At 40.0% G+C, this 27,967-nt stretch overlaps 3 protein-coding genes and 1 long non-coding RNA gene across 5 annotated transcripts in view; 2 read left to right on the top strand and 2 right to left on the bottom strand.

The window, feature by feature from the left end:
• The window catches only part of NHLRC2 (NHL repeat containing 2), a 38,184-nt gene extending 35,106 nt beyond the window's left edge, over nucleotides 1-3,078 (bottom strand). The window contains exons 1-2 of the mRNA XM_031597453.2: nucleotides 2,611-3,078; nucleotides 601-753 (exon numbers count right to left, since the gene is read on the bottom strand). Of these exons, the coding sequence (XP_031453313.2) occupies nucleotides 601-753; nucleotides 2,611-2,773 (316 nt within the window). The 5' untranslated portion in view covers nucleotides 2,774-3,078. The remainder of the gene's footprint in view (nucleotides 1-600; nucleotides 754-2,610) is intronic.
• Nucleotides 3,079-3,192: 114 nt separating this feature from the next.
• DCLRE1A (DNA cross-link repair 1A) lies at nucleotides 3,193-17,298 on the top strand. The gene is made up of 9 exons (XM_031597452.2): nucleotides 3,193-4,159; nucleotides 5,287-6,783; nucleotides 8,462-8,595; nucleotides 9,622-9,740; nucleotides 11,434-11,577; nucleotides 12,428-12,573; nucleotides 13,701-13,855; nucleotides 15,398-15,539; nucleotides 16,546-17,298. The coding sequence occupies exons 1-9, from the start codon at nucleotides 3,742-3,744 to the stop codon at nucleotides 16,710-16,712; spliced, it is 2,922 nt and encodes a 973-aa protein (XP_031453312.2). The 5' UTR covers nucleotides 3,193-3,741; the 3' UTR covers nucleotides 16,713-17,298.
• Nucleotides 17,299-20,643: 3,345 nt separating this feature from the next.
• The window catches only part of LOC149917099 (uncharacterized), an 11,357-nt gene continuing 4,033 nt past the window's right edge, over nucleotides 20,644-27,967 (top strand). Inside the window, exons 1-3 of the long non-coding RNA XR_016468854.1 lie at nucleotides 20,644-20,734; nucleotides 21,399-21,594; nucleotides 23,532-24,605. This is a non-coding gene — a long non-coding RNA (uncharacterized LOC149917099). The remainder of the gene's footprint in view (nucleotides 20,735-21,398; nucleotides 21,595-23,531; nucleotides 24,606-27,967) is intronic.
• Nucleotides 25,053-27,967, bottom strand: part of PLEKHS1 (pleckstrin homology domain containing S1) — a 16,924-nt gene continuing 14,009 nt past the window's right edge. For both annotated transcript variants that reach the window (XM_031597772.2, XM_090145517.1), the window contains exon 15: nucleotides 25,053-26,668. The gene's annotated coding sequence lies outside the window, so the exon portion shown is untranslated. The remainder of the gene's footprint in view (nucleotides 26,669-27,967) is intronic.

The raw sequence follows: 27,967 nt of genomic DNA, 5'->3' as shown, positions 1-27,967 counted from the left end.
AAGAACACCTCTCTGACAAGTCATCAGAATGACAAGACTGAATTATAAATAGTAATTACTCTGGATTTTCTTTCAGTTAGAGAGATGGGCTTTATTTCAGATGTGAACTTTAAATCTTTAAGAGCTTAATCCTCTCTCTCAGGATAGATGGCTACTAATTGAAAATAAGATGATGCAAAAAAAAAAAAATCCTAAACCAAGTTTACGTATTTTTTCTTTTCAATTAGAAAGAAAAAAAAAATAGACTAAACCATGTCCTGCTCAGAGTTGATTTGTAAGGCAAATGTGCATACAGCAACTTTGTGCCTGTAACTTACATCCATGCATTTTGCAAACAGTCCTATGAGGATATCGGATTCATGCTTTAGACACACATCCTGTCTTTTGTGCCTGTATAGTTAAAGAAACACCATATTTAATCCCACCTAAAAATGTGATGAGAGTATAGCCAGTAACCTTTGTCAGGGTACTTAAAAGATTAGGAGACATTTTTAGGCATCCCTGAAATGCTGCCAGCTGTTTAGTAACTGAAGTGACTCAGCTACTCCACCTGCAATGCTGCCAGGAAATTCTATTCTGTGCAAGCCAAAGCTCTTTTACCTTTATCAGAGTACTGGTGCTCTAATTCATGGAGATCAGGCAGCAGGTGCAAGCAATTGATGCAGCAGTAAGTGAAGAAATCCAACACCACAACTTTTCCACAAAGGTCTTTGTGAAGAGAAATGGGACCGTCAGTGTTTAACCACTGTAGATCTGCACAGAGAACAGAAATAGCCAGTTAGAGGAAGGGCAGGGAAAGGAAGACGCTTGTACCTAACTGGTATGCTAACACAACATTTCTAGTACGTTTCACTTAAGGCAGACAACCCCATCTCTTTCTACCAAGTAGAAAAGCAAAACAGAAATCTTATGTTTATCAAGCTCATCCTTATATTACACAAATATTCAAAATTACTAAATGAAATTTTTATGACATTTAATGTAACTATGTAAGCTGTGCTTTCAATTGCCAGAAGATGCAAGCTGCAGAACAATTTCCATATATTTTAAAAGAATCTATACAACTCAACACCTAACAACATCATAGGTGTTAATAACTACTTACTTTAAAAACTCATAAATGCAAGCTGAATAAAAGCTCAAACTCTTCATTTTACAACATTTTTGTAAACAACCATTTTCAGAGATGACTGCAATATTTTTGCTTTTTTAGTTTTGACCTTCATTTTATACAATCTGAAATGACAGATATGAAATGTTACTTCCCAGGTGACAGAACTATAACCCTTTCAGATAGAGGTGGGAATATACTTGGACACTTATTTTTATTACTTGATCTGAAACATGAAGGCAATGCTTTCTCACTGGTGACTGATATTACTCTGATCCTGGTATTGAGATACAAATGTCCTAGATAACTGTCACTCAACATTTTGGGGGGGAAAAAAAGGAGGAAAAACAGATGGGATACATTGTGAAGTCAAACTCAATTCTTACAGGACTATTTTTTGAAGTGTGCAGAGGTACTCAGAATAATCTGAAAACAGTCAGAACCTTTATTCAATCAGTTTCAGCAAACTATGAGCTCAGTGCTCCAGAAGTTATTGCTACCCAAGTCAGCAGATTTGTTTTCTGCTTCACTATGAGGAAGTTTGGCTTTTCTCTATACACAGGCACAGTACATACTGATGTATATACAACATGAATGTATGCACATTCAGACTTAGAGACAGTAATTAATTTCAGTTCATTCATTTCTGCGGTACAAGACTGAGGCTTTACATTTTGCTTCTTGAAAGAAGGCTAGACTGCTTTAATGGCATAACTCCCCTTTTCACTAGAATTAAAGTATCTTCCTTTAAAACATACTGGAATTAAATAGTGTTGGCTACTTATTTGATCTCTTGAATAGAGAAGAACAGAAGCTTTGACAGAATACAGAAAGCAAAGCAATACTAATGATAGCGAAGCTTCAATTCAGGAGGCCAAATCCAAACAGTAAAAGCATTCGCAGTGGTTACAAGTCAGAATTCACTCCTATGCTATGTGTATAATGTTAATCCTGTATTTTATCTGTTCGGGTCTCTGTCTTGCAGCCCCTCATTTTTTACAGCCCCAGCAAGCATTGCTAAGGCCACAAACACCCAGAGCAGGAATTGCAAGATGAATGCTTTGCACAGGAGTCACAGGAATATGGGAAGGGGAAAAAGGAACACCACTGAACCAGGATGGCACCTCCAGCACAAAACACTTTATCAGGAATACAGAAATCAGCAAGCATAAATGTGTCACGGGGTGAGAGAGAGCTCAGAAAGGCCTGAAGTGGAAGGGCAAGGATTGCAGCAAAACCAAAGGAACCAAAAGAAAGCTTCCTGCAAAAAACCGAAAGTCTCTATTAAAAAAAAAAAAGTTAACAATGCTATCGGAAGCTTAAGAACGAGGCTTTAAAGAAGGCGTTTTTACAAGAGATAGCAAGCGGGCCACTCGTAAAGAGGTTCTTTTCTCCTTCGCTCCCGTGCTTTCAGAAGCCCGCTGCCCAGCAAAAATGCCTTTTTGTACACCAGCCGACGGGGCGGTGGTTCCGCGGCGCATCCGGGCCCCTCCACCCACCTCCGCCGAGCTCGGGCACTGTCAGGTCCCGCTCCCGGCTGTCCATCTTCTTCAGGTACTGGTAGACCAGGTTCTCCTTCTCCTGAGGGGTGTCGGCATCGAGCAGCGCGTATTCCAGCTGCGTCTGTGCGGGCAGGAGCCCCGCCAGGCCCTCCGCCGCCATGGCGCCTCACGGCCGAGCCCGCCGCTGTTTACTGGCCTGCACTTTCGCCGCCGCACATTCGGCCCGGGATAGAAAAGCTGTAATCAAAACAAAGTAAAACAAGCAAAGAAAACGCTAAACACAAACGCACAGAGATTCGTCTTTCCTAAAGGGAGGGACTTTTTAATTCACTTCTCATTTTTGACCCGGCTTTTGCAATTCGCAAGAGCACATTCGTGAAGGAGACTGTGCTCTAACTGTGCCCAAGCGGTGATTCCTGTCCAGCAGATTCAGCACCACCACCTTGGTTTTTTTTCCCCGCTTATTGCGCTTTTTTTTTTTTATTCTTAAGCGTAAAATACGTCACAACTGGGATGTATCGGGACCAAATTTTGAGGTTGTTTTTTTTTTTTTTTTTAATTTTTCGGAGCGGGGAGAGGTGTAATGACAGAGGAGGTGACGAAACTGCGGACGCCGACGGGGTTGTGCGGGCCGGCCGGCGGCTGCTCGGTGGCGGGAGCGGAGCGCGGGGCCGCGGCGGCTCCCTGCTCACCTCGGTCTTCGCTGTGTGACGGCTCGTGGCAGCGATCTCGGAGCTGAAGTTACTTTTTTTTTAAAATCTTTCTCGGGGGCGGTCAGGGGTGCGGGGAGAGCAGCACCCCAGGCCGGGTTGGGGGTTTGAGAGGAGGGCTGAAGGAAATGGCTCTGTCAGCCGTTCCTTCTGTATCTGACAGATTCTGCTCTTGTTTAACAGCTGTTGCAGATACTCAAAGAGGCGCTTGTTAAATTATTTTCAGGATAGGATCCACCATGCTCCTGTCCCATCAGGGACTGCTGTTTGGTTTGGGGCACAGTGATGCTTTTGTAGAATGGGGTTCTATTGCTTTTCTTCCATTTCCCATTCACTGCTGGAAGACAAAACGTATCAGTAGGAAAGTTAGATTTGTGAACTGCTGCTCAAGTGCAAGGACAATATTTCATATGTTGCCATGTCTGAAGATGCTTTATTGGAAGAGGACATTTGGGAATACAAATCGATTAGGAAGCGAAAGCGACAGAGTAACTCAAACAGTTCCTCTGTGTCCATGCAGACAGTGACCAAAGGCAAATGCAGGCCGAAAAGAAAGGGAAATGGAAATAAAAAGAAATCTGTGGATAAAAATAGTACTCCTCAGAAGAGCGAGCAGACATTGAGGCCGAGCAAGGACCTGGATCCGTGTAAAGATGACAGCAGTGTGCACGCTCAGGAAAGCCAGAGCAGCCTGACAGAACAGGGCTCACCAAGCACAAGGCTGGTTTGTGATGGATATTGCCCAAGCTGTCAGATGCCCTTCTCCTTGCTGGTTGTGCAAACACCTCGCTGGCACGTTGCTGAATGTTTGGATACTCCAGGATCTGTTGAAAAAGGTAGGAGTAGGGTAAGAAAGAAGTCTTCAGCAAAATATGTTAAGCAGATAACACTGCTGTAAGCTCTGGTTTTCATATGTAGTTCAAATGTTCTCATATAGAATTTTCAGTTCTTTGTGAAGAACATGGAAATCTGATATGAAAATCTCAAAAAATGTGGAGCATTAATAAAGATTCATGATTGTTTAACAAGTTCCACTTTTATTGGCTTAAGGAAGAAATCGAGGGTACATATTTACCATTGTAAAATAATGGAAAATATCCTTCATTTAAGGGTTTGCAACTTTTGACTCAGAATTTCTTTTTCCTTAGAAATAAATTTCACTATCCTATATGCATATTGCTGTCCTGTAGTAACAATCACTTCCCTCTTCATATCCTTTTTACTTTTCTTGAAGTTTCTTCTTCAGAACAATTAAAATTGAGCCTTTGATCCTGAGTTTGATGGTAGTATTACCTTAATGCAGATGTGCTACGCTTCATTTCCATCTCTTCCTCCTATAATTAATGGGGAAAAAAATACTAATTGATTTGCATCTGTCTTAAAATTCTCAAAAGTTAGATTAGCAAATTGTCAACAAAAAGTGTTCAGGGAACAGCCACAGATCTTTTGTTGGCATGTGAATCCTGAGTACTTTTTACACATAAGTAAATACCTGACTACTTTTCAAAATGTCACCTAGACAATTTTAAATGGAATTTAAAAGTAGATTCAGAACCTAGATTTGGTTTGTTTTGAAACACGTTTTAGCCTTTTGGGGCACTTTTGATCTGAGCCTTGCTTGTACATGAGAATTCTAAACTAGAAGCCACGTAGCACAGTAAGTACAGTACTGAAACAGTGTAACACATTCATCTTGCTAGAAAGGTGAATTAATGCAGGCTCAGTGCTGTTCTAATATCAGGTTGGAAAACCTAAAACCTTTCATTTCGCACCAGCTTGGGGCAGGAGATTTGGCAGCCTGACAATTACTTTGTACTTGTGGCTTCTGTCCTCCAATAACTACATTTATAAGAAAAGCTTTAAAATTGTATGCCATGTGAGATTTTTATTTGATGTAATAATTATGCAAACTACATTTACAAAGATATTAATGTTACTTTTTGGCTGAACTGTTCTTTCATAGAGTGTCCTGATGGTTTACTGTGTACATCTACCATTCCATCCCACTACAAGCGCTACAGCCATTTTCTACTTGCAGCAAGCAGAGCAGGAGAATATCTTGTGAATTCTACAGCAAACACTTTGGAGAGGAAGATGACATGTTCTACTACTGCAGAGTCCAGCTGTTTTCCAAGTCACGTAGAAGTCCCACAGACTGAGAAACCATCTAAGAACTTAAAAAATGTCCCAGATAATGAGTGTACATCAAAGATACAGGATTCAGCACAAAGGAAGTCTCTAAATATAACCAGTGAAAGTACTTCCTCTTTTGCAGATGTTCAAAAGCCTCAACAAGTATTTCAGCTCACACAAACCACAGATAACAGCTGTAAATTTGAATTTTATGACTTTACATCTTCACAAGAAAGCGTTTCGGGAGAAGATCTTTGTAGTCAAAAAGATACAAGCCAGCCAAACCTACTACAGTCAAAAGCTGATTTCAGTGACTGGGAAATTTCATATTCTCCACTGAGTACTTGTGAGGAAAGTGAAGGTGAAGTTGAGAAAGAGAAGGAAGTAAAAACATCACAAAATAAACTACTCGAAATCCAGAACTTTGAAGGTGATGAATCTGATGCTGAAGTTTTTAAATTTAAAAAACAACACTGTGAGGAAATAAATACATCAAGCTGTTTGCATCATAGTGGAAAAAGTGATTCTCAGAATTATGTGGCCAGCAAATGCTGTAATTCACCATGTGTAGATAATCAGCAAGTGATGCTATCAGCAGAATCCTCTTTTCCTCTTAATTGCAGTGAGGAGTTCCAACAGCCAGGATTGATTTCCCCTGCAATTAACACAGGTAATAAAGAGTCACAAGACAGGGGTGCTTGTGCTTTGGATTCTGTGTATTCAGGTCTTACTCATACACAAACAGAGCTGCTTAGAGAAGGTGCTGGGTCTCCTCTGTCTCAAAAAAATAAGGTTTTGAGAGGCTTGAGTGTTGTTTTAACTAATACAGATAAAATGACTGCTGATGCAATTGAAAAAGGAGCTTGCCAAGAGGGTTTGCAGCCAGCCGTGAAGAAAGAAGAAAACCTTGATTCAACTGCTGCATGCTTTCCCAGCCCCATCTCTAAAACGGTCTCATCTCGTTCCTTAGCAAGTATGAATGCCAAATCCAGTCCTGCCAAAGAACTCAAACAAATGGACATTGGTGTTTTCTTTGGGCTAAAACCTAAAGTAAAAGAGGAAAGCAAAGGAGAGGCGTGTTTGAGTGAGGGAAAGCAGATACTGAGTTCAGTAGCTCCCAGTGGAAAGAGGCCCAGACAGCAAAAAAGGAAAGCTGAAGGATCTGTGGAGGATCTAGAAGCAGTTAAAGAAAGTTCAAGTAAAGATGGAGGCTTTGCAAATGTAACTTCTGGTGGCCAACGGAAGTGGAGAAAAAGATTTAGAGAATCATCTACTACAGATGAAGGAGCAAGGAAAAAACAGTGCCCTTTCTACAAGAAAATACCAGGTGAGAGATAACTACTGTTTTGTGTAGTGGTTAACTAATTTGGGCTTGTGTATTACATTTTTTCCCCTAATTTTAGGCTTCGTTACACTTCCCTCCCCATATTCATTTAAATAGCAGTCTTTAATGACTACTTCCATCAGAGTCAATAAAATCAGGTCTGGATGCAGATCTTCAGAAGAATCTGACCATGGGACAACAGCCCGCAGAGGCCTCCTCAATAAAGCACAGTGAAATGTTTGCCTCAGGAAAACAGTTACTAAGACAGACTTCTGCTTATTTTTGACAGAATAAGAAACATGAGCTGATTTACTTTCTAAAGTGTTTTTGAATATCTCCTTTGTTAATGTTCACTTTTAATTCCTGTATTTAATCTTTTACATTGTATCTTTTGCCCCTGAAAATAGGTTGGTCAATTAGACTTACTTTCTTATGCCAATTTAAAAAAAATATGGGATGATACAGCAGCAACTCTAAAAATTTCACAATTCTGTTTACCACCAAAGGGTTTAATTTTACAGAAATATTTGAGGAAGCAAGATAGAAATATACTGGTGACTACAAGAGCCAGACTGCTTCTTGAAGATTGACCTTTAAGTCTTCATGAGGTTACACCACTATTGTGGATTCCATGAACTGCGAACATTTCCCATATATAATAAATTTGAAGAGGAGAGTTTTATGCCTGCAACAGAAATTTAAAGTTGTTTTGCTATAATCTGTATGTTTTTTGTTTTAATTACTTTACCTGAAGTATGTTTTCTGTGCTGATAATGCTACGTGTTGATCTCCACTTGAAGATTTTTTGTTTTATTTTGCTTTTTATTAGCAGACAACTATGTGTTGTTTTTTTTTTTTAGTGGAGTTAGAAATTCTAGTTATTTCTAGCTATAGCAGAGCTATTCCTAGTTCTCCTGGAAGAGCTGTGAGATGTCAACAACATAAAATATTTGATTGTCCCCAAATCATTGGATCATTGCAGCATTTGGTGGTTTTTCAAAAGTACAACCCAATGTAAAAGGATCATTTGTCATTGTCTGCTTTAAAAACATTAAATGTGCAGGGAGGAGGGCTGTCTTCCATGCTGCTGTCTTTATGCAATATCTTTGTACAAACAGCACCTCACTAAAAACGTGGAATAGCAAATCATTCAAGTTTTATTTCAGCAGACATATTTGAAGATCCCAGGTCACTTACTCAGTAACAGTGTTTGTGGAGAACATTAAACATGGAGTAATTGAGATTTTGCAGGCTGATCACAGCCTGTTGTGTTAAACTGTTGTTAGCTGTTTTATTTTGTGCTAAGATTTTAAAGATGAACTTTCAAAAATGCCAGTTAAATACAGATTTGCTTAACCAGCTGCCATCTGTGTAGGATGGCAGCTGAGCAACAAATAGATGGGAGACCTGTGAATGTGTCTGCATGTGGATGCATTGCTAAAACTTTGTTTTAATGTGAAAAAAACTTTTTATTATTTTTTTTGTGTGTGTGAATGTTGACTCATTTGCAAACTCAGTCCATCATTAAATGGTCCCTGACACTTTGTATGGTGGAATTATATTCTGTTCTTAATTTGGAAGAAAGAAATAAAAAAAATAAAAGTATAAGAGAAATCTCATTAGAAACTTGTTCTGAACTATCTATGATTACTGACTGATATCTCTTGCCTTTTTGCTTTAGGAACTGGCTTTACAGTTGATGCTTTCCAGTATGGAGAAATAGAAGGCTGCACAGCCTATTTCCTCACTCATTTTCACTCTGATCACTATTGTGGGTTGACAAAAAACTTTGTATTTCCACTATACTGTAATAAGGTAAGGTTTTTCAAGGTAACTAGATATTATCAAATCCATATATAACTATAATCGTGATGAAAATGAATACAGGACCAGGGATTCCATTACTGGGGCAATACACAACAGTGGATAATATGTATAGGGGAATCTGGGAAGAAATCTTATCTTAGTTTGTCTGTTAAAGAAGATTAATGAAACTTATTTAGTTACCAGGAATTAATTTAGGTTTAAATGGATCTCTAGAGATCATATAGCTCAATTTTCTACTCAGTACAGGGCTAACTTCAAAGTTAGATCAGATTGTTCAGAGCCTTTGTTAGTCAAATTTTGAAAATAGAAGGGGACAGGTTCTGCTGTGTCTCCATGCAACCTGTTGCAGTGCTTAAGCCACTCTGATTTTTTTTTGTTTCATGCAATTGAAATGTCTCATTTTACAACTCATGACTGCAGCTTCTTTTTTTCTTTGCATGTGTCATGGAGAATAATATGGCTCCATAGTCTCCATTAACTTCATCAAGGGAGGAAGGTTTGAAATTAAGTTTCCTGTAAGCACCCACTTCTCGAGGTTAAGTAAATGCAGTTGTTTTAGCCTGGTCCTGCATGCCTGTGCTTCAGGTCTCCGAGTGGCCAAGACTGCCACTGGCTGTGTTATGTCCAACCAACTCTTCTCTACTCTTAGCATGGTAGGGCACCTACCTTAATAGGCCCATCCAGGGTCTGCATCAAAAATTTCTCTATGAGGTACTCTGGAAGTCCCCTGAAATAGATGCCTCCCATGTTGTCCTTCCAGCAGCTGCTGGGTTGACTACAGTACCCTACGATGAGAGTCAGGGCCAGTGACCTGGAAACTTCTATAGTTATTTAAAGTAAGCATTGACAACTTCTCTTCTTGAGTAGGCAATCAGTAACAAATACTCATCATGTTGTTGCTTCTTGTTGGCCTCTTCACATTCTCATAGTTTCTCTAAGCCAGACAGTTTGGCTTTGAGAGCCTTTGTTTCTAAAATAAACTTTTTAAAGATTTTGTTCCTTTTCTTGTTACAGATAACTGGCAATCTGGTGAAGAGCAAGCTTCAAGTCAAAGAGCAATACATCAATGTGCTGCCAATGGACACAGAATGTATAGTGAATGGGATCAAAGTGTTGTTGCTTGATGCCAATCAGTATGTATCATTATATTTGTTATGCAGTGTTTGTGTAAAATATTAAAGATAATTGGCTGAACAGACCCATTTTTTTCATAATTCTTGGGTTTCCATGGATCTGAAAAAAGAAGGGAAGAAATTCTTCAGTACCCTGACTTGACTTGTTAACATAGATTTTCATTTCATGAGTGACTTAGGAGTGTAGAAGCCTAAACTTTATTGCTTATGTTAGCTTTTGGAATAGATGAGCTATTTTATAAAATGAATCTTAGGCTTTTTTGGTAATGTAACCTTAGTTTTATTTTGTTTGTTTGTAGTGAGCACTTTAGTGTTACCCACACATATCTCCTTATTGTTTACACTTGTTGAGAGTTTGGAAGGTTTTGTAGGATCTGGGTACTTCATTTTTTTTGTGCCTGATTGGAAACATCTTAGAACTGATGATCAGATCTGTCAGGTTTCTGTAGCTACAACTCAAGATAGTGAAATATTCAGCTGAAGAAAAATATGGTACTTTGGTTCCTGAGAGAGATGAAACATTCAGAAACGAAACAAAAACCCACAAACACCACAAGTAACTTGTAGTGGATTCAGTGATAAAAGGGTGAGATTCTTACCCAGTGTGATGCCAGTGTGTGGTTATGCTGGATTTTAGGTTCAGTAGCTCCTGACTTCCAGCCCTGTGCTCTTGTTGTTTTGTCTCTTGGTACCTTATTTGGCTATGTGCTTGAAGAAAAGTCCTTTCCCTAAAGTATATATTGAAATGCAGCACTGTCACAGCTGGTTTGAATATTACTTATCTTAGGATTTGTTTATAGTTGGAGAGATAAGATTCCATGAAGTCTTTCGAGAACCCTTTCTGGGAATGAAGGAAGCCTTGTTTCTTATGTAATTTGGACACTTCTCATTTTTCCTGTTTGCCTCCCTGAGCCCCTGTTTCAGTTTGAAAGGCATATAAACCTTAAGTACGAAGTTTAACTTCTTGGAAAGTTTACCAGTTTTCTCATTTTAACTCTGATTCATGCCAGTTTTCTCGTTTCCTGAGGTTTCATTTACCCTTTCCATATGACTCATGTCCAAAATAGTCTCACTCTGATTTTCCTGTCTGAGCACTTGCCCTTCAGACAGCTTTGGGGAGGAGCTGCGGAAGGTGTAGTAGATTCATTGTGGCCAAGAATTGTACTTACAAGCAGTGAATTCTGGATGCTGGATGATATTTGCAACCTGCAAATAGAGTTTAAAAGCAAATGCTTCATTAAGTCCTAGAGGAATGAAGATGAAGATCTGTAATACTGCAGTGTTTCTTAGAGATGAGAATGCTGCTGCTTTTGTAGTATGCTGTTTCCTTGTTAACTCCAAGTTTAATAGAACCTCAGAGATTGCAACCAAGGCAGCATCTTTGTTGTACCCGATGAAAAAAGAGCAACCCAAAAAGAAAGTTAATGCTTGATTATTTTACTATGATGTGGTTTTTTTCTCTCCATCTCAGCTGAGAATTCAAGTCTATCTTGTCTATGGCCTTAAGGATAGCTTTAAAATTCCTTTATAAACTAGGAATTTCTAGCTACATTAGGCAGCCCAGTAGGTGTGATTTACAGTGCTGTTGTGCACACTTTCTTGCTCTTGGAGGGCAGCGTATTACTTGTCTCAAAGCACCACATCTCTACAGAAGATTATTTATATGTGGGTGTTTTTTGTATTTTCTTTCCAGTTGTCCTGGTGCAACAATGATCCTTTTTTACCTGCCTGGTGGAACTGTTATTCTGCACACAGGAGATTTCAGGGCAGATCCTTCTATGGAGCGTTACCCTGCTTTGATTGGCCAAAAAATCCACACCCTTTATCTTGATACCACGTAAGTTGAGTTAACTTTTTTTTCAGTCTTTTTTTTAATTGCAGTTTAATATTACTCTGTGAACTAAATAAGTGTAAGTGTAAATAACCTTACTGTTTTAATACTCATTAGTTCTGCTTAGTGTTATGTCAAACCCAAAGTTCGTACACATCTATCCTGTTCATCTGCTGTGCTGTTAATGTGAGAGAAGAAAAGTGGTTATTAGAAAAGATGCATTTGTTGAAATGGCTTTATTATTTGTAAGTGATTTGAAGTTCTTGGGATTAAAATTTGTATAGTGAGTTGTTCAGCTTTAAAACTGGAGTTTTCTGGTTGTTTCTTTGAGTGTTCAGCTCTGTTATGAAAAAGCAGGGGGAGGGAATTGAAAGATTGAAAGAATGCCAAATGGATAAGTCAGATTTCCAGGTTTTCATTAGACGTTTCTGTGACTTGTGTATGTAAGTGTTTTTCTGTGATGACTAACGTCCAGCTGCAGTTCTTTATTTCTGTTCCATATATTTCTGTGAATGAATAATGCTTTATGTTATGGTTTTGTGTGCATGACAAAAAATAGACATAAGGATGTAATTAGAATGTGCTACAAATGTCTAGCTTGAAAGTGCACTTGGTATTTATAGAGGAAAAACTACAGAATAGAGAGTCAGGCAACTGAACTGACATTGGGAGAAGGCATGCGTAGGGTAAATTTTAGTATTATCTTGACACCTCAGTGGTTTCTGATAAATAAATCTCAAACAAACTGAAATTGTATTTTAGGAGAGCATCTTTTTCTTATTGCATATATGCAGTTTGAAGGTCCTTAGTAAACTCAGATGTCTTCCATCTGATCTATCTTGTTTCCGTGCCCCAGGTACTGTAGTCCTGAATATACCTTTCCTCCTCAGCAAGAGGTTATCCAGTTTGCTGTCAATACAGCCTTTGAGATGGTGACTTTAAACCCCCGCACTCTGGTTGTCTGTGGCACCTATGCCGTTGGAAAAGAAAAAGTTTTTTTAGGTAAGTAAAAAAAAAAAAACAAACATCAAACACAAATAAAAAACACTAATAGGTCAGGACTAAAACACTAAATACAGGACTAAATAAATGTCTAAGTGCATGTTGAATTACATTTTTCTGAAGGATACAGAGGGGTTGCTTATTTCTTCAGGTCAGAAATTGCGTTAATTGGATGAATGTAATGATGCTACTGCTACTTCTTTATTTTTCTAATCAGTAAGTTTAAACTTTTGGGAAAAACTATTTTTCTGCCATGTTTACATACACACACTTCCAAGTATGCAGAAGGAATACTTGGATACTAAATGAATAAACCTGTTTAATTGATTGTGGGGACAAATGTGCCAGTGATCATTTTAAAAAGTAAATGATGTATTTTTGTTTTAGTAATCTCACTTTATCAAAGTAGCAGAGGGATGTAATTATTCTTCAACTTCTATTTTGCTAATAGTTTTTCCTTCAAGCTTCATATAATGTATTTTCCTAAATACACATATTTATCAGTTTTAAAGAAATCAAGTTTTACACATCATTCCCCAAACCAAAACACAACTTTTCTGTCCTAATGAAAATCTTGTATGCTATGCTTCGCTCAGGTACAGCATTAGAAATCAAAGTGATTGCTTTAGAGTATGCTGCAGAGCATGCAGCTGTGCCCTGTTTGTTCTCCTTGTGCTTTTAGGTATATTTGAAGTCATCAATACAAAACTTTTGCACTGACATTTATTTGCTCTACCTTGTTTTCTTTGTATGTCCCAAATCCCTGCATGTTTCCAGCTTGTTTGAAGTGATTACTAGTAAGATTTTACCAAAGAAATAAGACTTTAAACTCGTCAGTGTGCTTCTCCTTTTCTTTCCAGTTGTGATACGTAATTCTGGCACTAAAACATAGCAGCTGGAGTAGTGGGTTTTTGTGTGTGTGTTTTTTTTTTTAAACAGCCACTGCAGGTTTCTCTTCTCAAACAGTTTCACATTCTAAAATTATCTTGTTAATATAGATATTTTTGTCCCAGTAGTAAAATTGACCCAGGGTAATAGTTAGAAACGGTTCCAAAGAAGTAACAAAATAGCTCCTATTTATTTTATTTGTGTTTGGTTTTATTTGTTTTTCCCAATTAATTCTTAAGCAATTGCTGAAGTTCTGGGTTCCAAGGCAAGCATGTCCCGTGACAAATATAAAACACTGCAGTGTTTGGAGTCAGCAGCTGTTAATTCCCTCATCAGTATGAACTGGAATGGTACTTTGCTTCACATTCTCCCCATGATGCAAATTAATTTTAAGGTAAGTTCTAGAAGTATACTCTGCTTAACCTTCTGGCTAATCTTGACTGTTGGCTCTTCTCATCAGTGTTTGGTGCTTATTACCCTCTTGTCAGATCATAATTACCTAGTGAAGTTTTGACATACCGCGTTACATTGAAAATGAAATGCAATTAAACATTAATAATGTCTCCAAACATGATATACAGAAAGCACCATACTGAAGTGAAATTATACTTGTGCAGGATAAGCTGAGATTTGTTTCAAGACTTGCTCTGTACAGGCTTTTTGAAGTGGATTTCTGTAATGACTGCAGGGTCTACCTTATTAGCAATTAATGTTCTGGCATTGAGTTCCTGCTTTCAGCCTGTCTTTATGTGATGTAGGAAAAGACTAGAAGGATTTTCTGCATGCAGCTCTGCATGAAGATGAGCTTCAGCCCATAAACATTGCTAAATTCCAATTTGGTATTTGACGTAAAAAGGGGATAGATTTTCTTCTGTTCCTCTCAGTTCAATTTCCAAGGATTTGCAATCATATTTTTACCTGAAAAAATGTTATTTCTCCTCCTGAAGAATAAGGATATGGATATTTGAGGATATGGATAATTTAAAACTCTGAAAATTTCTGCATAAACAAATACACACATCAAATGAATTGAAGGATGCTTTTTGCATACACATGCTTTAGTTTTTCCATGTGATTATTAGTATTTTTTTTTTTTTTTAGCCGAAGGAAGTAAACCAGTTTGTGTTTAAGAAGTTTCACAGCAGATGAATATAAAAGCACATTCAGTTGAGATTTGAGACAGTAGAATTTCGGTGTTGAGACTTCTGTAGGAATTTCTTAGCTAAGAAAGGTGACTAATTTCTGGGGTGAAGAGGCGTTTTAAAATACAGAAAGGAAAAGCAGCAGCCTCTAGTTTAAAGGCAATCTGAAAAAAAGAGAAAAACTGAGCTCACTTAGTACTGACAAATGTGGATTAATTTTCCTGCTTTTACTTCAGGCTTACTGTGCCACTTCTCTACTTAATAACTTGCCAGTGTCTGACAAGTTAAGTTAGCAATTGGTGTTTGGTCACAGCCTCTCAATCTCCATCTCTCCTCCCTCACATCTCTTTTCTGGCTACAAGCAGATACCAAAATGTCAGTGGCACTTCAGGCTAACCAGATGATTTTGCACTGAGGCAGGCTTTTTTTAATCACCACTCAGCTACAAGAGTGCTGACCAGCAGCTGAGAGAAGGAAACAAATTATTTAGGGGCAAAATAAAAAAAATAAAATAAAAAAAAAAAAGTGATGATGCCTTATGTGTCCTGATTTGTAATGCATGGCTATTAATAGGTGCTTATTTAGATGAAACAGTTAAGATCCTAATGTACAAGTTGCTCTACAAATGTAAATATTCATCATTATTGATTTGAAGGCAGGTGGTATTTAAAAGAAAAAGCTCTTATAAAAGCATGAAAACAAAATTTAATTTTGTCTCTATCATGAAATCTCCAGTGTTTCAACTAATGAGCAATTTAATGGTATTCAACATATGCCCTATTTTTTTTTAATAGGGGCTGCAAGATCATTTGAATAAGTTTTCTGAGAATTTTGATCAAGTTCTGGCTTTCAAACCTACTGGATGGACCTATTCTGATTCATGCCTTTCTGTGATGGATATCAAACCGCAGACGAGAGGGAAGATCACCATTTATGGTATAAGTGTGGTAAAGCTTCATTGCATTTAGTTGTGTGAATGGTCTTTGTATTTTTGTTCTGGGAACTCCTGCTGTTTATTGTAACCAGTGCTTTCTCAGATAACTCACTGAGAAACTGAACAGATGGATCTCTCCAGGAGAAAGTAGTTGAGAACATGAAAACACTGTAAATGAAGACTTCTTTTCGTACTTTTTGCTCCTGTTCTCTTCTTGCAAATAAAAGTTTTTGTGATATACTTGGGCTTGTTTAGGTTGGAGAAGAGAATGTTCTGGGGAGAACTCGTGGCCTTCTAATATTTGAAGGGAGCATATAAACAGGAGGGGGAATGACTGTTCACAAGGGTGGATAGTGATAGGACAAGGGGGAATGATTTTAAACTGAGACGGGGAGGTTTAGGTTAGATATTAGGAGGAAGATTTTCACTCAGAGGGTGGTGACGCACTGCAACAGGTTACCCAAGGAGGTGGATGCCCCATCCCTGGAGGCATTCAAGGCCAGGCTGGATGTGGCTCTGGGCAGCCTGGTCTGGTGGTTGGCAATTCTGCACATAGCAGGGGGTTGAAACTAGATGGTCACCGTGGTCCTTTTCAACTAGGCCATTCTATGATATTTGCAGTAATCTCCAGGGATGAATTCTTGGCCCCACTGATGCTGGTGGCAGTGCAGTTATTCCGTACCTCACTCTCATGCTGGAGAGAGAAGACTGGGTCATCTTCTCCCTGTCAGTTCTTATCAATAGATGAAATTGAATCTTTTGAAGTTTTAACACTAATTTAATCAAATGTTAGACTGTTCACTTTGCACTGACAATTAATTTGGTAACAATGCAAAATAACTTTCCAGAAATAAAATTTGGATTTTTGTTTTCACTTAGCTGTAAACTTTAGATCTGCAGTTTGAATTAAAAAATAATAATAATAATTTCTGAACTGGAAAGCTTACAAAGGTATTTTGGCAAGAAGCTAGATAGAGTAACAGATCTCTCCGATTTGTTTCATTTCAGGGATTCCTTACAGTGAACACAGCAGTTACCTGGAAATGAAACGTTTTGTTCAGTGGTTGAAGCCACAGAAAATTATCCCCACTGTAAATGTTGGTGACTGGAGAGCCAGAAGCTTGATGGAAAAACATTTTAGAGACTGGATGATTGAGGGCAGCGGACAGAAATAAGGAAAAATGTGTGTTTCAAAGAAGAGAAGCTGAATGGGAAATTCAGAGTTTCTGTGAAATTGTGACTCTTTTTTACATGGAAGTCTTTGGGAAGGATTCCACTGCCATCCTCCTGAGAAAATTGGACTGGTGGGAGGGTACCTTGTTTTCTGATTTACCTACTAATATATTTTCCTATCACTTGTTTGCAAATGCCTATTTCAGTTTATTCTTATCTTATTCTTTTTATCCTTTTCTTAATCTTCCTCAGATTATGGAGATGCCCAGATGTATAGTGCTGGGGGAGAAGCCACCTCCAGGTTAATCTTTTTGGAAAATAAGTTATTGTAATAAATGAAACAGCATTATGCTCATGTAATGTTCTACCAGCTCAAGCTTCAGAGGAGCTCATTTTTTCATAAGCTGGAATTAGTTTAATTAAAACTTTATTTCCAAAGTTTACTTGATGTGAGAGTATTGGTGTAGCTTCTGCAATATACGTGCTTGCAAGAATGAATTTTATAGAAGACATTGTTAATTATATTATGGTCAAGATTTTTTTAAAATAAAGAACGTACATGAAGCATGTGAGTTTTTTCTAAAATGTAAATGCATTTATTTTCAGTATGATAGTTGCTCATTGAGAAACATCTCTATACTTCCAGTGAACGCTCCATGTATTTTGCTTTTGTGAAGTTAGGCCTGTGCCCTTGTAGTGCAAATTCTCAACACAGAGCCAAAGAACACAAGAGCTTCTTCTCCATGTGATGCAGCGCATTTGTGTTTGCAGAGTTGTTTATACAGCTTTGTCCTTTGAATTCTGGAAAAAAGTAAAAGTAAATCAGGAACACCAAGGTAAGTTTCACTTTGCGTTTTCTCCCTAAGTGGTGCTGTTTCTTTATCTGCTTGGTGTTTATGGTACTGAAGTATGTGGTTGCAGACATTGGTGTAATTTTAAGTGTTTTAATAGAAATCATTCCAAAGTGTTTGATCATGCACAAAAAGCCATCCTACAACTCCCTAGTATAGCAAATCTGAAATCTTCAGTGCCTTTTTTGTCAGGAAAATGTTTATTTAATGGTCAGTGTTAGTGTAAAAACTTGCAATGATTCACAGTTCTTTCAGTACATTCACTGAAATATGACATCGTTAAATGGTTCTGTTTAACCTAGGCAATTAAAAGTATCTGAAGTTTTTATTTTACATCATATATTATGCTAGCTCCCCTTATCACAAGAACCATTCACTGCCCTGGATTTGGCATACCCATTCCTAGGATTCCACTCCTTGTTGGAGTAGGTGTGTTAAAAATTATCTGTTGGAGTGCTTGCTTCTGCTGAGCCTGAATTACTGCCTTGTACAAGTTAGGGCAAATCTGGGGATTCTGTTTGGCAGGCACGTGCTTCTAACAGTTGAATTGTTATGGAATTATTCATGATTTTCAGCTTCCGTGTCTTTTTCCTACCTAATTTTGCACAAAGTATGAGGGGCATGCTGATGTTAAAACTGTAGTCATGTCTCTGACGTCCTCTTGCTTTTATAGCTGCAGTTTCAAGAACGAATATCCCTGCAGAGAATGAGTAAGTGTGTGGGTTGTGAACATGCTGACGCTTTTATGGGCTTGCAACGCAATTAGTTAGCCTTTATGCAGATAGTAACAGAACCTAAGTGTGTAATGAAGAATATTAAGATAGCGTATAATCAAAGCATATTAAGGTGTTATAATAATGAAATAAACAAGAGAGTTAGGCAAAGCACGACAAAGAGAATAAATAGGATGCTTAACAGTATCCTAGGCTCGCTCAAGAAACTCCAGTGGAGTGGATCTCCAGAAGAGATCTTTCCCCACTGGTAGTCAGCTCTTAAATGGATCTAGGAGAGGTGCAGCCAGGCTCCACCCCTTCCTGCAGCACAGGTGAATTGCCTTCACCTGTGCTCCCATGGCTGACTCATTGCTCATCTCAGGTGATCAATGAGAGATTCAGGCCGTGACTCAGCAGTTCCCATACACGAAGTAAAGTGGCTTTCACTGCAGCTGGTAGGTGTGAGACAGATGTTCCCCCCACGGGGCTCTGCTTTCTGGTCTCAGTTTCTATGCTACTACCCAGAGCAAAGTTTACTTTCAAAAGCAAACTTTAATTTCTGCATCTAACCACAAAAATGACATGTATTGGAAGATGCTGGTATTGGCATCGCTGGGCTGATACAGTTAGTGTTGTCCTGATTTGGAACAGATGCTGATAGACTCACAGAGTAAAAGCAGAAGAAGAATGGCATTTGTACTGAATTCCTTTTTTGTCTGTGTGCTGGCATCTGGTTTCAGTTGCCTGCTTTGCTGTAGGTATTCATGTGTCAGCCTCCTGCTTGTTCTTGTCCCCTCTTTCTCAATCGCATTCGCACCTCTACCTACCTTCACCTATTTTTGTGTTGGGTAGATTTGTCATCAATCTTCTTATTAGGAGTTGTCCATGCCATTGTATATTTAGCCTCCTTCATATGGAATAAAAAAAGATCAGAATCTCAACTTGGGAAGAAAGATTTTGGTTGTTTTTTTTTTTTTTGTGAGTTTTTTTTTTTTTTTTTTTTGTTCTTCTCTGTATTGTAAAGGAAGAAGGTTAATAATGGGATTAGATTTCTTAGATTGCCACAAGGGGCATATAAGCAGATGTGGAAAACCATTTAATTAAGAATTTTGTGGAAAGATTTATAGCAGGATATCTTTCCTTTCTGAGATTGTTCCTTAGGGAAGGCTCTCTGATCGCAGCCAGTTAAGTCCTCTGAGGGGCACTGATAAGATAAACCTCATTTCAGAGTTGGTGTAATTAATTAGGACTTAAGAAGTGACTCTGCTTTTCTTAATGGCAGAGTGAATACTTTCAGTCTATTAGCAGCATTGGAATTGTAAATACATGAGGAAAAAAATCCTTTCCTTTGGTTAAAATTGTTGGCTCCAACTGAAGATGCTGTTGTTTAAGGTCAGTAGATGAGGATTTTTGGTCTGTGTTTTGTTACAGTAAGACTGTACCTGGGTACCCTGTGTGGTAGATGGGCGAATCAGGCTCTGTGTTCACCACCACATCCAGTGAGTGGCAAATGTCAACATAAATTACAGATTTCACTAAAGCAAAATGGGTTTGTGAGCATCCTGGGTGTACTTCCAGCTTGTCTGTTGCTGACAGACTTGGGGCAGAAAGCAAAAAGGGCAGCAGTAACACGTGCCCAATCAGTGCCCAGAATGGTTTTCAAAGCCAACCACTCTAAACAATCGCTTTGTATTTCCCATCCATGCTCTGATTACATATCTCCCCAATAGGCAGATAAATGAGCTAAAAGCAACGCTGTTTGAACAGGGCAACAGGAGGGGAGAGGAAAGAGAAGGAAAGCGACTTGCTGAACATGCTGAGTCAGGTACTGAGGTTCAGACTGGTTGTGACAAATGAAAACAGCCACAGCAAGCCTGTCCTTTCCTTCACACAGAGCCCTTAGGTGCTGTTAGGGTGGAACTGGTCTGTGGAGCTGGTGGAAGCCTGGAGGACTGCATGCAGAACCCTGCGTCCTCCACATGCCTCTTGTTCATCTGAACCTTCACCCGCTGTCGTATGGTGGCACCTCATTATCGAATCTCCAACAAATAGTTTGGCAGGGAAGAGGCTTTTCCACTTGGTCACATTTACATGTGCTGTGCTATCTCAGAGCAGATAGTGTCTTGTTTGTGCCAGTTCCCAGCAAGTGTTCACATAAGGACTTTTAAAACAGTTTAAATTTTCCTAATTGCTGTTGGAAAGTAACTTTACTCACCTTTGCTTCTGTGTGCTGTATGGATTGTCATGGATCGAAGAGGAAAATGCACTGTTTTAGGGAAAAAAATACAAATCTTGCACAAGAGGAAGAGGTGACATGAGGACACACGCATAAACAAAGGCGACGCTGGGGCTGAGTTTGATGGGAAGGGCTGGTGATGAGCTCCTGCTCCCCACTCCTGGGAGACTATTACTTTCCCTCACTGTTTTCCTGCAATTCCTTCATGATCCTTCCTGGGACAGGTAATTCCTCCCAGCAGGGAGAGCACCAGCAGGCTGCAGGGCTGATCCTCAGGGCATCCCGCAGCATGGCTGGGGTGGATGTCTTGGGGGGGGGGGGGGGGGGAAACAAGGGCTTGGGCTGTGGGGAGGTGCACTGAGGGCTATTGCTGCCTCTGGGGCTGGACAGAGGTCTCCAGCAGTGCGTCAGGGTTCCTGGGTTTCTGCCCTGTGACAGTAAGTGCAGTAACCTGCTGTGAGCTGCCATACTATGGTGGAATTGATGCTGCAGGGCCTTGGCAGCACTCTTAGGGTGGGGGCCCTGTGAGAGCCCATGGCCTTACACACAGATGCTCTCTCTCCATTTTAATCTCTTGAGGAGTATTGGTGTCAGCTGGAGATGCTAGCGTGTTGCTAGAGTCCAATCCAGAGGCTCAGTGGCTGAGAGTCCAGGAAAAGCAGCGAAGGGCTTTGGGTGCATCTGCAATAAATAAATAGTGGTGGGGCTTGCCAAAGTGGATGAATATTTGAGAGAGTTGCACACTGCAATGAAAGCCAATGAAAGGTGATGCTAAATCAGTTAGGAAAATTTCAGGGATTTTATAGCAACGGAACTGAATGATGAATGTCTTCTCAGTGGAAGCCGACAGATGTTACAGCTCTTGTTTCCCGCTTTTGTGCTTTCTAGTTTGCTCCCAGGATGTTTATTCTAACAAGCAGCCTGATTCTGATGCCCACTAGGGACAGAAAACACTGCTGTCTGCTCAGATTTGGCTGCAGCCCAGGCTGTTCTTTAGGAAGGAGCATCAGGAGGAGAAAGCACACAGGAGCCAGCCAGGCAGGATGGCTACTCACTGAGAAGACAGCTCAGGTCATGCCCCCAGGTATCCCTCAATCTGCTATTTCCTTTACCCTTCTTAGAGGTTACAATACATTGCCACAGGCCTGGGACCAAGCTGTTTCATGCCAGGAGAAGACCGAAGACTACAACCAACCAGAGGTGCAGAAACACACCATGGGAAGGCACTGATTGCTGGCCATGGTACAAAGCAAAGATGCACTGAGGTGGTCCAGGGCTGGCTGAGATCTACACCCTGCAGGGGGCTGGGCTGGGCAGGAGCAACTCTGTGTATGCTGGGGCTGTGTAAGTAGCACTAAGGAGTTTGTAGCAGCGCTAAACAGCTTGTTGCTCAGTAGCCCCTGGACAAGATAGTTGCTTACTGACTCTGTTCTGCAGGGGTATGTTGTGTTCTATAATCCTCCTTCTTGCTCCATTGCCAAAATCTCCTTGTACTTCCTGTAGCCTCTTGCTCTTCTGATCAGCAGGACTTGAGCAAGACAAGTACAAATGGATGGAAATGCTCTGGGCGCCAGGAACATGGAGCTGCTGAATTTAGCAATGTTTCATCATGATACAAGAGAGACTGGATGCAGTTTTACTCTGAGTTATTCCAGTGCTTTAGCTGGGCTTGAAGAACAGGTACTGCCATCTGAAGCTTGGGAATAACCATGAGCTGATTATTTTCAAATCACCAAATATAGCAAATGTATTTACAGCAGAGAACTCCACTTTTACCGTCTTTGATTCTATTTTTTCCTACCATCTCACTGTTTATAGCAACTCTTCATGATTGTTTTCCTTCCTCTATCTGTGCTTTCTCCCCATCTACCCTTCCATTGCAGGGGATTTCTCAGAAATTGTTACTCTAGCAGCATTCACCTTTGTTCCTAGAAAAAGGAGCACAAGAACATTTGCTTGGAAGCAAGCTGACATCTGTGAAGAATGACACTGGCTTTAGACATGAAACAAAACTGAAAAGAGGCAAATCAGAGGGTAGGAGGAAGTTCAAGGGCATTTAGCATGTAAATGGGGTTATTTTGGCAAAACGTGTCCTATTGTGCAATGTGCCACTGATCAACTGAGGCTACTTAGGAGAAATAACTTGAAAACAGGAGGTCCTGTTTGGTGAAAAAGTTGTACCACCTTTATGGCTGCTGCTGGTGATATCAGAACATTGCTTGGAAGGACATAAATCTGTAGAGACCACCGCAGCAGCACAGGCATGCTGGGATGAGTGCATCACAGAGTGCTGCAAGGATTTGGGAACTTGGGAGAGCCCAGAAATCCTGGGCAAATGTACAAGATCCTTGCAGTTTGCCAGACCAATGTTTCCAGGTTGAAAGAAGCATGTCTGAGAAATGCAAACGTGTGAGGGGCTTTTTCAAATGGGTTTGTTTCATGGCATGCTGCTCATAATCCAGCACACAAGGCCTATGTTCTAAATCTTCCAAGCTTTATTTTTTTTTTCCTTTCTTAGTTTTCTTCAGGGATTATAAGGCATGGAGACTTTGATCTGTTTTTCTCTTCTGGAGCAAGTGTTTGGGGATTTTGCTTTTCAGAGCAACTTCTGCTATGTGGAGAAAGGTCAATTTTTTTTTTTTTTTTTTTTTCAAGTGGGAAGAGACAGCAGCATCCTTTATGCTCATGTGGATGCTTTGGATTTTCAGGTAGATCTGGTTAACTGGAGCACACACAAAGGCAGATATTTTCAACCCCATTTTGTCTGGAAATGAATCAAACCAAGGAGAGTCTGGGGAACCCTGCAGATATAAGCTCTGCACCAATGCAGATGTTTTGCCTTGGTGGAAGAGATGCTGAGCTCTTTGGGGTAGAAAACCCTGCTCTGGGAACCTGTGGCTCTGAAGCAATGTTTACAATACAGTAACAGACATGACATTTTAAGCCATGAGGTCAGCACTACTGCTAGCCATGTCTTAGTGCTCCTGCTCGCATCTGAACTTCTTTACTCTCCCTTGCCAGGTTATAAAGGAAACCAGCTCTCAGGTGTAGACTTGAACTTGGACACCCCAGGATGAAAAACCCAACATGACCAGGCTCTTGCCACTGTAAGTACAGTCCTGCTGTACAACAGTGGCTTTGTGCCTGAAGAAGAGCTCCAGCTGTCATTTCAATGTGGGAAGGGTGAGACACTGTAAAAAAAACTTCTGCTTAGCATCCTCACTGCTGTCAGACAGAGATACAATTTCTCTTTAGGTGCTTTTGCTGAGTGAAAGATTCACATCAACCTTGGCTGCCCTCTCACTTTCTTTTAACGATGCAATAAATTAGAAAATGATAAGGCACCAAAGGGAACATTTGAAATTCCAGTGGCATTTCTAGGTATGGCCTGAGATGCTCCAAGGTCTTTGCAGCCTACTGGCCAGCCTGCAGGAGGGAAGGGGTTGCCTGTGGAAAGGCACATACTGGGGAGGGCTGACTATCCCTGAGAAGCAAACCAAAACAGCCCTCAGCACAATTCAGATTATGTTGTCAGCTTCCCAAACCTGAAGGTAGATGGGCCTATGGTTAAGGCTTTCTGCTGAGGATTCAGTTCGTGCTCTTCTTCAAATGACCAAAGGAACATCAGGGAGGAAATATTCTTGTAAATATTATCATACCCATTAAGGGCATGAAGTACTGGCCAAAGTTGTCCAACCTACAGGATTTCTGTTTGCTTGCTGCAACTCTGCATGAGCTGCACGCAAGAAGATTGAGCTCCCTGTGGGAGCATCAGCTTTTGTTCACCCATGACTGTGCTGTCTCATGTTCCTGTTGGGCACTAGGGTTGGCTTCTCCATTAGAATCAAATGGGCACCCCAGCACCTCCCCATGGTGTGAGGCTCTGACCTTTTTCTCTACCTTTCTGCATCATGCTGGTCTCGTGGAGGTGTCTCCAGGAGATATTCTGGAAGTGAGAGCAGTTGACAGCATTGGATGTGATACTGGAGAACACTGTCATTGTAAGAGGCTACGTGCTCTGACCCTGGAGGTGGATGTCCAGTCTCTGGAGGTGCTCAGTGCCAGTTTGGCTGGAGTGCTGGGCAGCCTGATATGGTGAGTGGTAAACCTGCCCACAGCAGGCAGGATGGAACTGGATGATCTGTAAGGTCCTAAGCTGCTCTACGATTCTACTGCCACAGGTCACCCAGAAAACTGGAGACAAAACACTGACTGGTGCCTGGTGTGCTCATATCATCACTAATCTACTTTTCTGCTCTGTACAAAGTAACGCTGCTATTCCCTATTGCAATTTCTCCTTTATTGCTTCTACTTGCTGAAAGCACAGACCCACCAAACATGCCTGGCTGGGTACTCCAGGTCAAGGGGACTGAAAATCACACCATTTCTATATGCTATGGCTGGGTACTGTACCGAGAGAACTTGTCTGTATTTCAGGTTGGGATGAATGCAGGAAGGTAGCACAGAACTTCTTCCTGGCTGGACTCATTCTGCTGCTGTGCTTGTGCTCTCTGATCAGTATATGACCCCAACCCTGGTTCTCAGTCATGTTGCCCTCCAAAGGAAGTGCTGGGGCTGAGTGGTTTGTGGTCTGTTTTGTGCTTTCCATATAATGGGCTTTTTTAAAAAAACAAAACGAAACTTCATCACATCAGTTTTGAGACTTCTCTTCCTGTTAATTTCTTTCCTGGACTCGCTTTCCTCCTGGATGGTTGCCACTTTTCTACTGGAGAAGGTACTAGAGATGTAGAAAGAGCATGATTCATGTTTGGGGATTCAGGAGGAAATTAGCAGCCAGTAATAAATGAGTGCAGCATGGGAACTTGCCATGAACTAACAGTCAGGGAAACAGCCTAAAGACACAGGAATAAAATACAGCTGGTGAGGAACACGTTAATCATTAAACACAGATCATGGAGTCTGTGCTGCAGGCTGTTGGTTTTTGTCTCTTACACACTTCATTTGAAAGCACAGAGCAATTCAAGCTTGCAGGTATTGCAGCTCTTCCATGCCTGTAACTTTATGTTGCCAGTGATACAAGATGTGTTCAGGATTTGCAGCCTTCTGGCTGTGCTTTACAAAGAGGTGCTAGTCTGTGTGTTTACTGAATTTCAGCTCGTGGCCATTTAATCATCTGTGTCAGGAAACCTCCACAGGCCAGAAGCTGTACTTAACAGCACAGATCTTACTGCAACAAGAAGTCATGACAATACCTGCTTCTTTAAGTGTCTGCTAACACAGCACCTATAATATGCAACAGGTGATTGTAAAAGATTAGCAGTTCCACATCAGCTGGCATGGGCTTAAAGACAGTCTGTTCAGGTCTTCTGGAATTAAATATGAGTGCTGGGTGATATAGGTATTTTTCTTTGCTATTGGTTCTAGAGGTGATTTAGCAGAATTTTATCATTTGGAGAAGGGTAAAATTTTCAGACTGGGGAAAAATGTTACAGAAGGTTGTTCTTGTTTTTGAAGGGTAGTTTGTTTGTTTGTTTTGTTTTTAACATGACTTGTTTGGTGACCTATCTAGAAGTTACTGAGAAGTTACAGATTGTCTTTGGTGGATGAGGAGGGACCGTTTTGGAAAAAGTGAGGTAGTTAGGGAATGCAGTATGTGTTGTAAAGTGGTAATGTATTTATTAATTACACATGCACAGATAACTTCAGACATCCTACCAGAATTTACTGTACTGATGTAACTTTCATATTATATGTCTAGCAAGTGTTGTGAATCAGACCCTGTGTAAACACTCACCATTTGCATTTAGTGTTGTGCAAATTGACATAATCAATTGATCATCATTTGATGATCATCAGTTGATAATCAATTGATGTAACACTTCAGTAACTGCTTAAATAAGTACAGAAATATTTTTCAGGTTTTCTGAAATATTCTGGAATCCTTTTGTGCTTGATCTCTCTACTCATAGCCCGTTCTTGTTCAAAAGTAATATTCTCCCATGGCTGAGAGGTGCTGTGTGTCACTCAAAGTCTGCTTCAGCAGCAATGTTATATGCAAGTTCCAGCATGGTGGCTTCTTTCTTCTCACCACCACACATGGTTTGGAGCTCCTCTTTGTTCATCTCTTCTTAGAAATGATTCCCACAAAGTTTCAGGAAGTTGCTTTAAGGCTGTCTCACCTCTTTGTTCTCTCATGACTGGAAAAGGAAGTATTTGTATTGCTGATCAGCATCATGTGAATGTTTTGGGGAAATGTTTCAAAAAAAAAAAAAAAAAACACAACAGGTTGAAAGAAAATGCACGGTAGAAAATAAAGCATTCCCCTTTCCCACTGAAAACAGCAAGAAAGTCCTAATCATACAGAGATACAAGTCTTGGAACAAGACAGGAGGGCTTCAGGTTTTCTATCATTCAAAAGAGTTTCTGCAAACCTTGGGCAGGAAAGGTTAAATTAGAGTCATCAGCAGATGCTTGTGACCTGCGTGAGTTGTGATTTCAGGATTCTGGCCTAAAGGTCTGCCTTAGCAGACAGATGGTTACAGGACTGGAAGCAGCCCTGTGTGGTGATGCCCTGGCCACCCCACCCTGCAGAGACTCCTTAGGGGAGAAGTGGAGTTGTTAGACCCAGGAAAACAGCCTGGAGCAAAGGATTCACATAGCAACTTTGGGGGAGGGCTCCTAAGGAATTATTTTTCTTCCATTCTCAGTCTCTGTTATTCCAGAACTGGGATTTCCTTCTGTCTTTATGCAGATTACAGCACAATAAGGCCTTTGAACAAAACTGAAACAAATAGTAAAACATGATCCTTTCCCATCGTAAAGAATAGACATATCACATTTATCTCAAAAGCAAAGATGGGCTGTGGAAACACTCAGTGTGAAAACTAATATTTTGAATAGGAACAGAGTCTGAATTGGTTATACAAATATTTTTGTTTCTTTTGAGTTACTGATGCTGTTTTCATCTCAAGCTAAATATAATTTTATGAAGTTGTTTGTTTTTTTTTTTTTTACAAAAACTTCAGATTGGATTTTAATGGCAGTACAGAAATCACCTTTGTCAAATTTGCTACTGGAGTTAAGTGGCAGCAACTCTGATTTTGATAAGTGTAGTTTCTTGATTTGGACCAACGTAGCTGGAAGCCAGACAAGTGTCTTCTTTTGGCCAAATTCACCCTGATGAAAGCTTACATCGGTATAACAGCAAAACTAGGCCTTCTAAACCCAATTGTTATTTTGGTTATCTGGCAAAACAGAATGATCTGTACTCAAAAAATGGTTATTTGGTTCGTTGCCATACTGTCATATATTAACAGTATGTATTTATATATGTAAATACACACATACACGTATATATGCCAATGTGCACATATCCACATAGAATATACTCTGTTTCTCACTGCATTTTTGTGGTTGTAACAAGAGGGATATAACACCAGAGGAGGCTCCCCTGAATCACTACACAGCTCTCCACCAGCCTTCTAAGACCATAATTC

The sequence above is a fragment of the Phasianus colchicus genome, chromosome 8, assembly GCF_987193195.1.
Source record: "Phasianus colchicus chromosome 8, bPhaCol1.hap1.1, whole genome shotgun sequence".
In the NCBI taxonomy this organism is placed as follows: domain Eukaryota; kingdom Metazoa; phylum Chordata; class Aves; order Galliformes; family Phasianidae; genus Phasianus; species Phasianus colchicus.
Note: the sequence above shows the minus strand (reverse complement) of the source record. Positions and strands in the feature narration are given on the sequence as shown.

Bases quoted from the DNA above. Each gene is read 5' to 3' on its own strand.
- DCLRE1A (XM_031597452.2), top strand. From the start codon at position 3,742: ATGTCTGAAGATGCTTTATTGGAAGAGGACATTTGGGAATACAAATCG. The intron at 4,160-5,286 runs GTAGGAGTAGGG...GTTCTTTCATAG, and splicing joins TCCAGGATCTGTTGAAAAAG to AGTGTCCTGATGGTTTACTG. The intron at 13,856-15,397 runs GTAAGTTCTAGA...TTTTTTTAATAG, and splicing joins TGATGCAAATTAATTTTAAG to GGGCTGCAAGATCATTTGAA.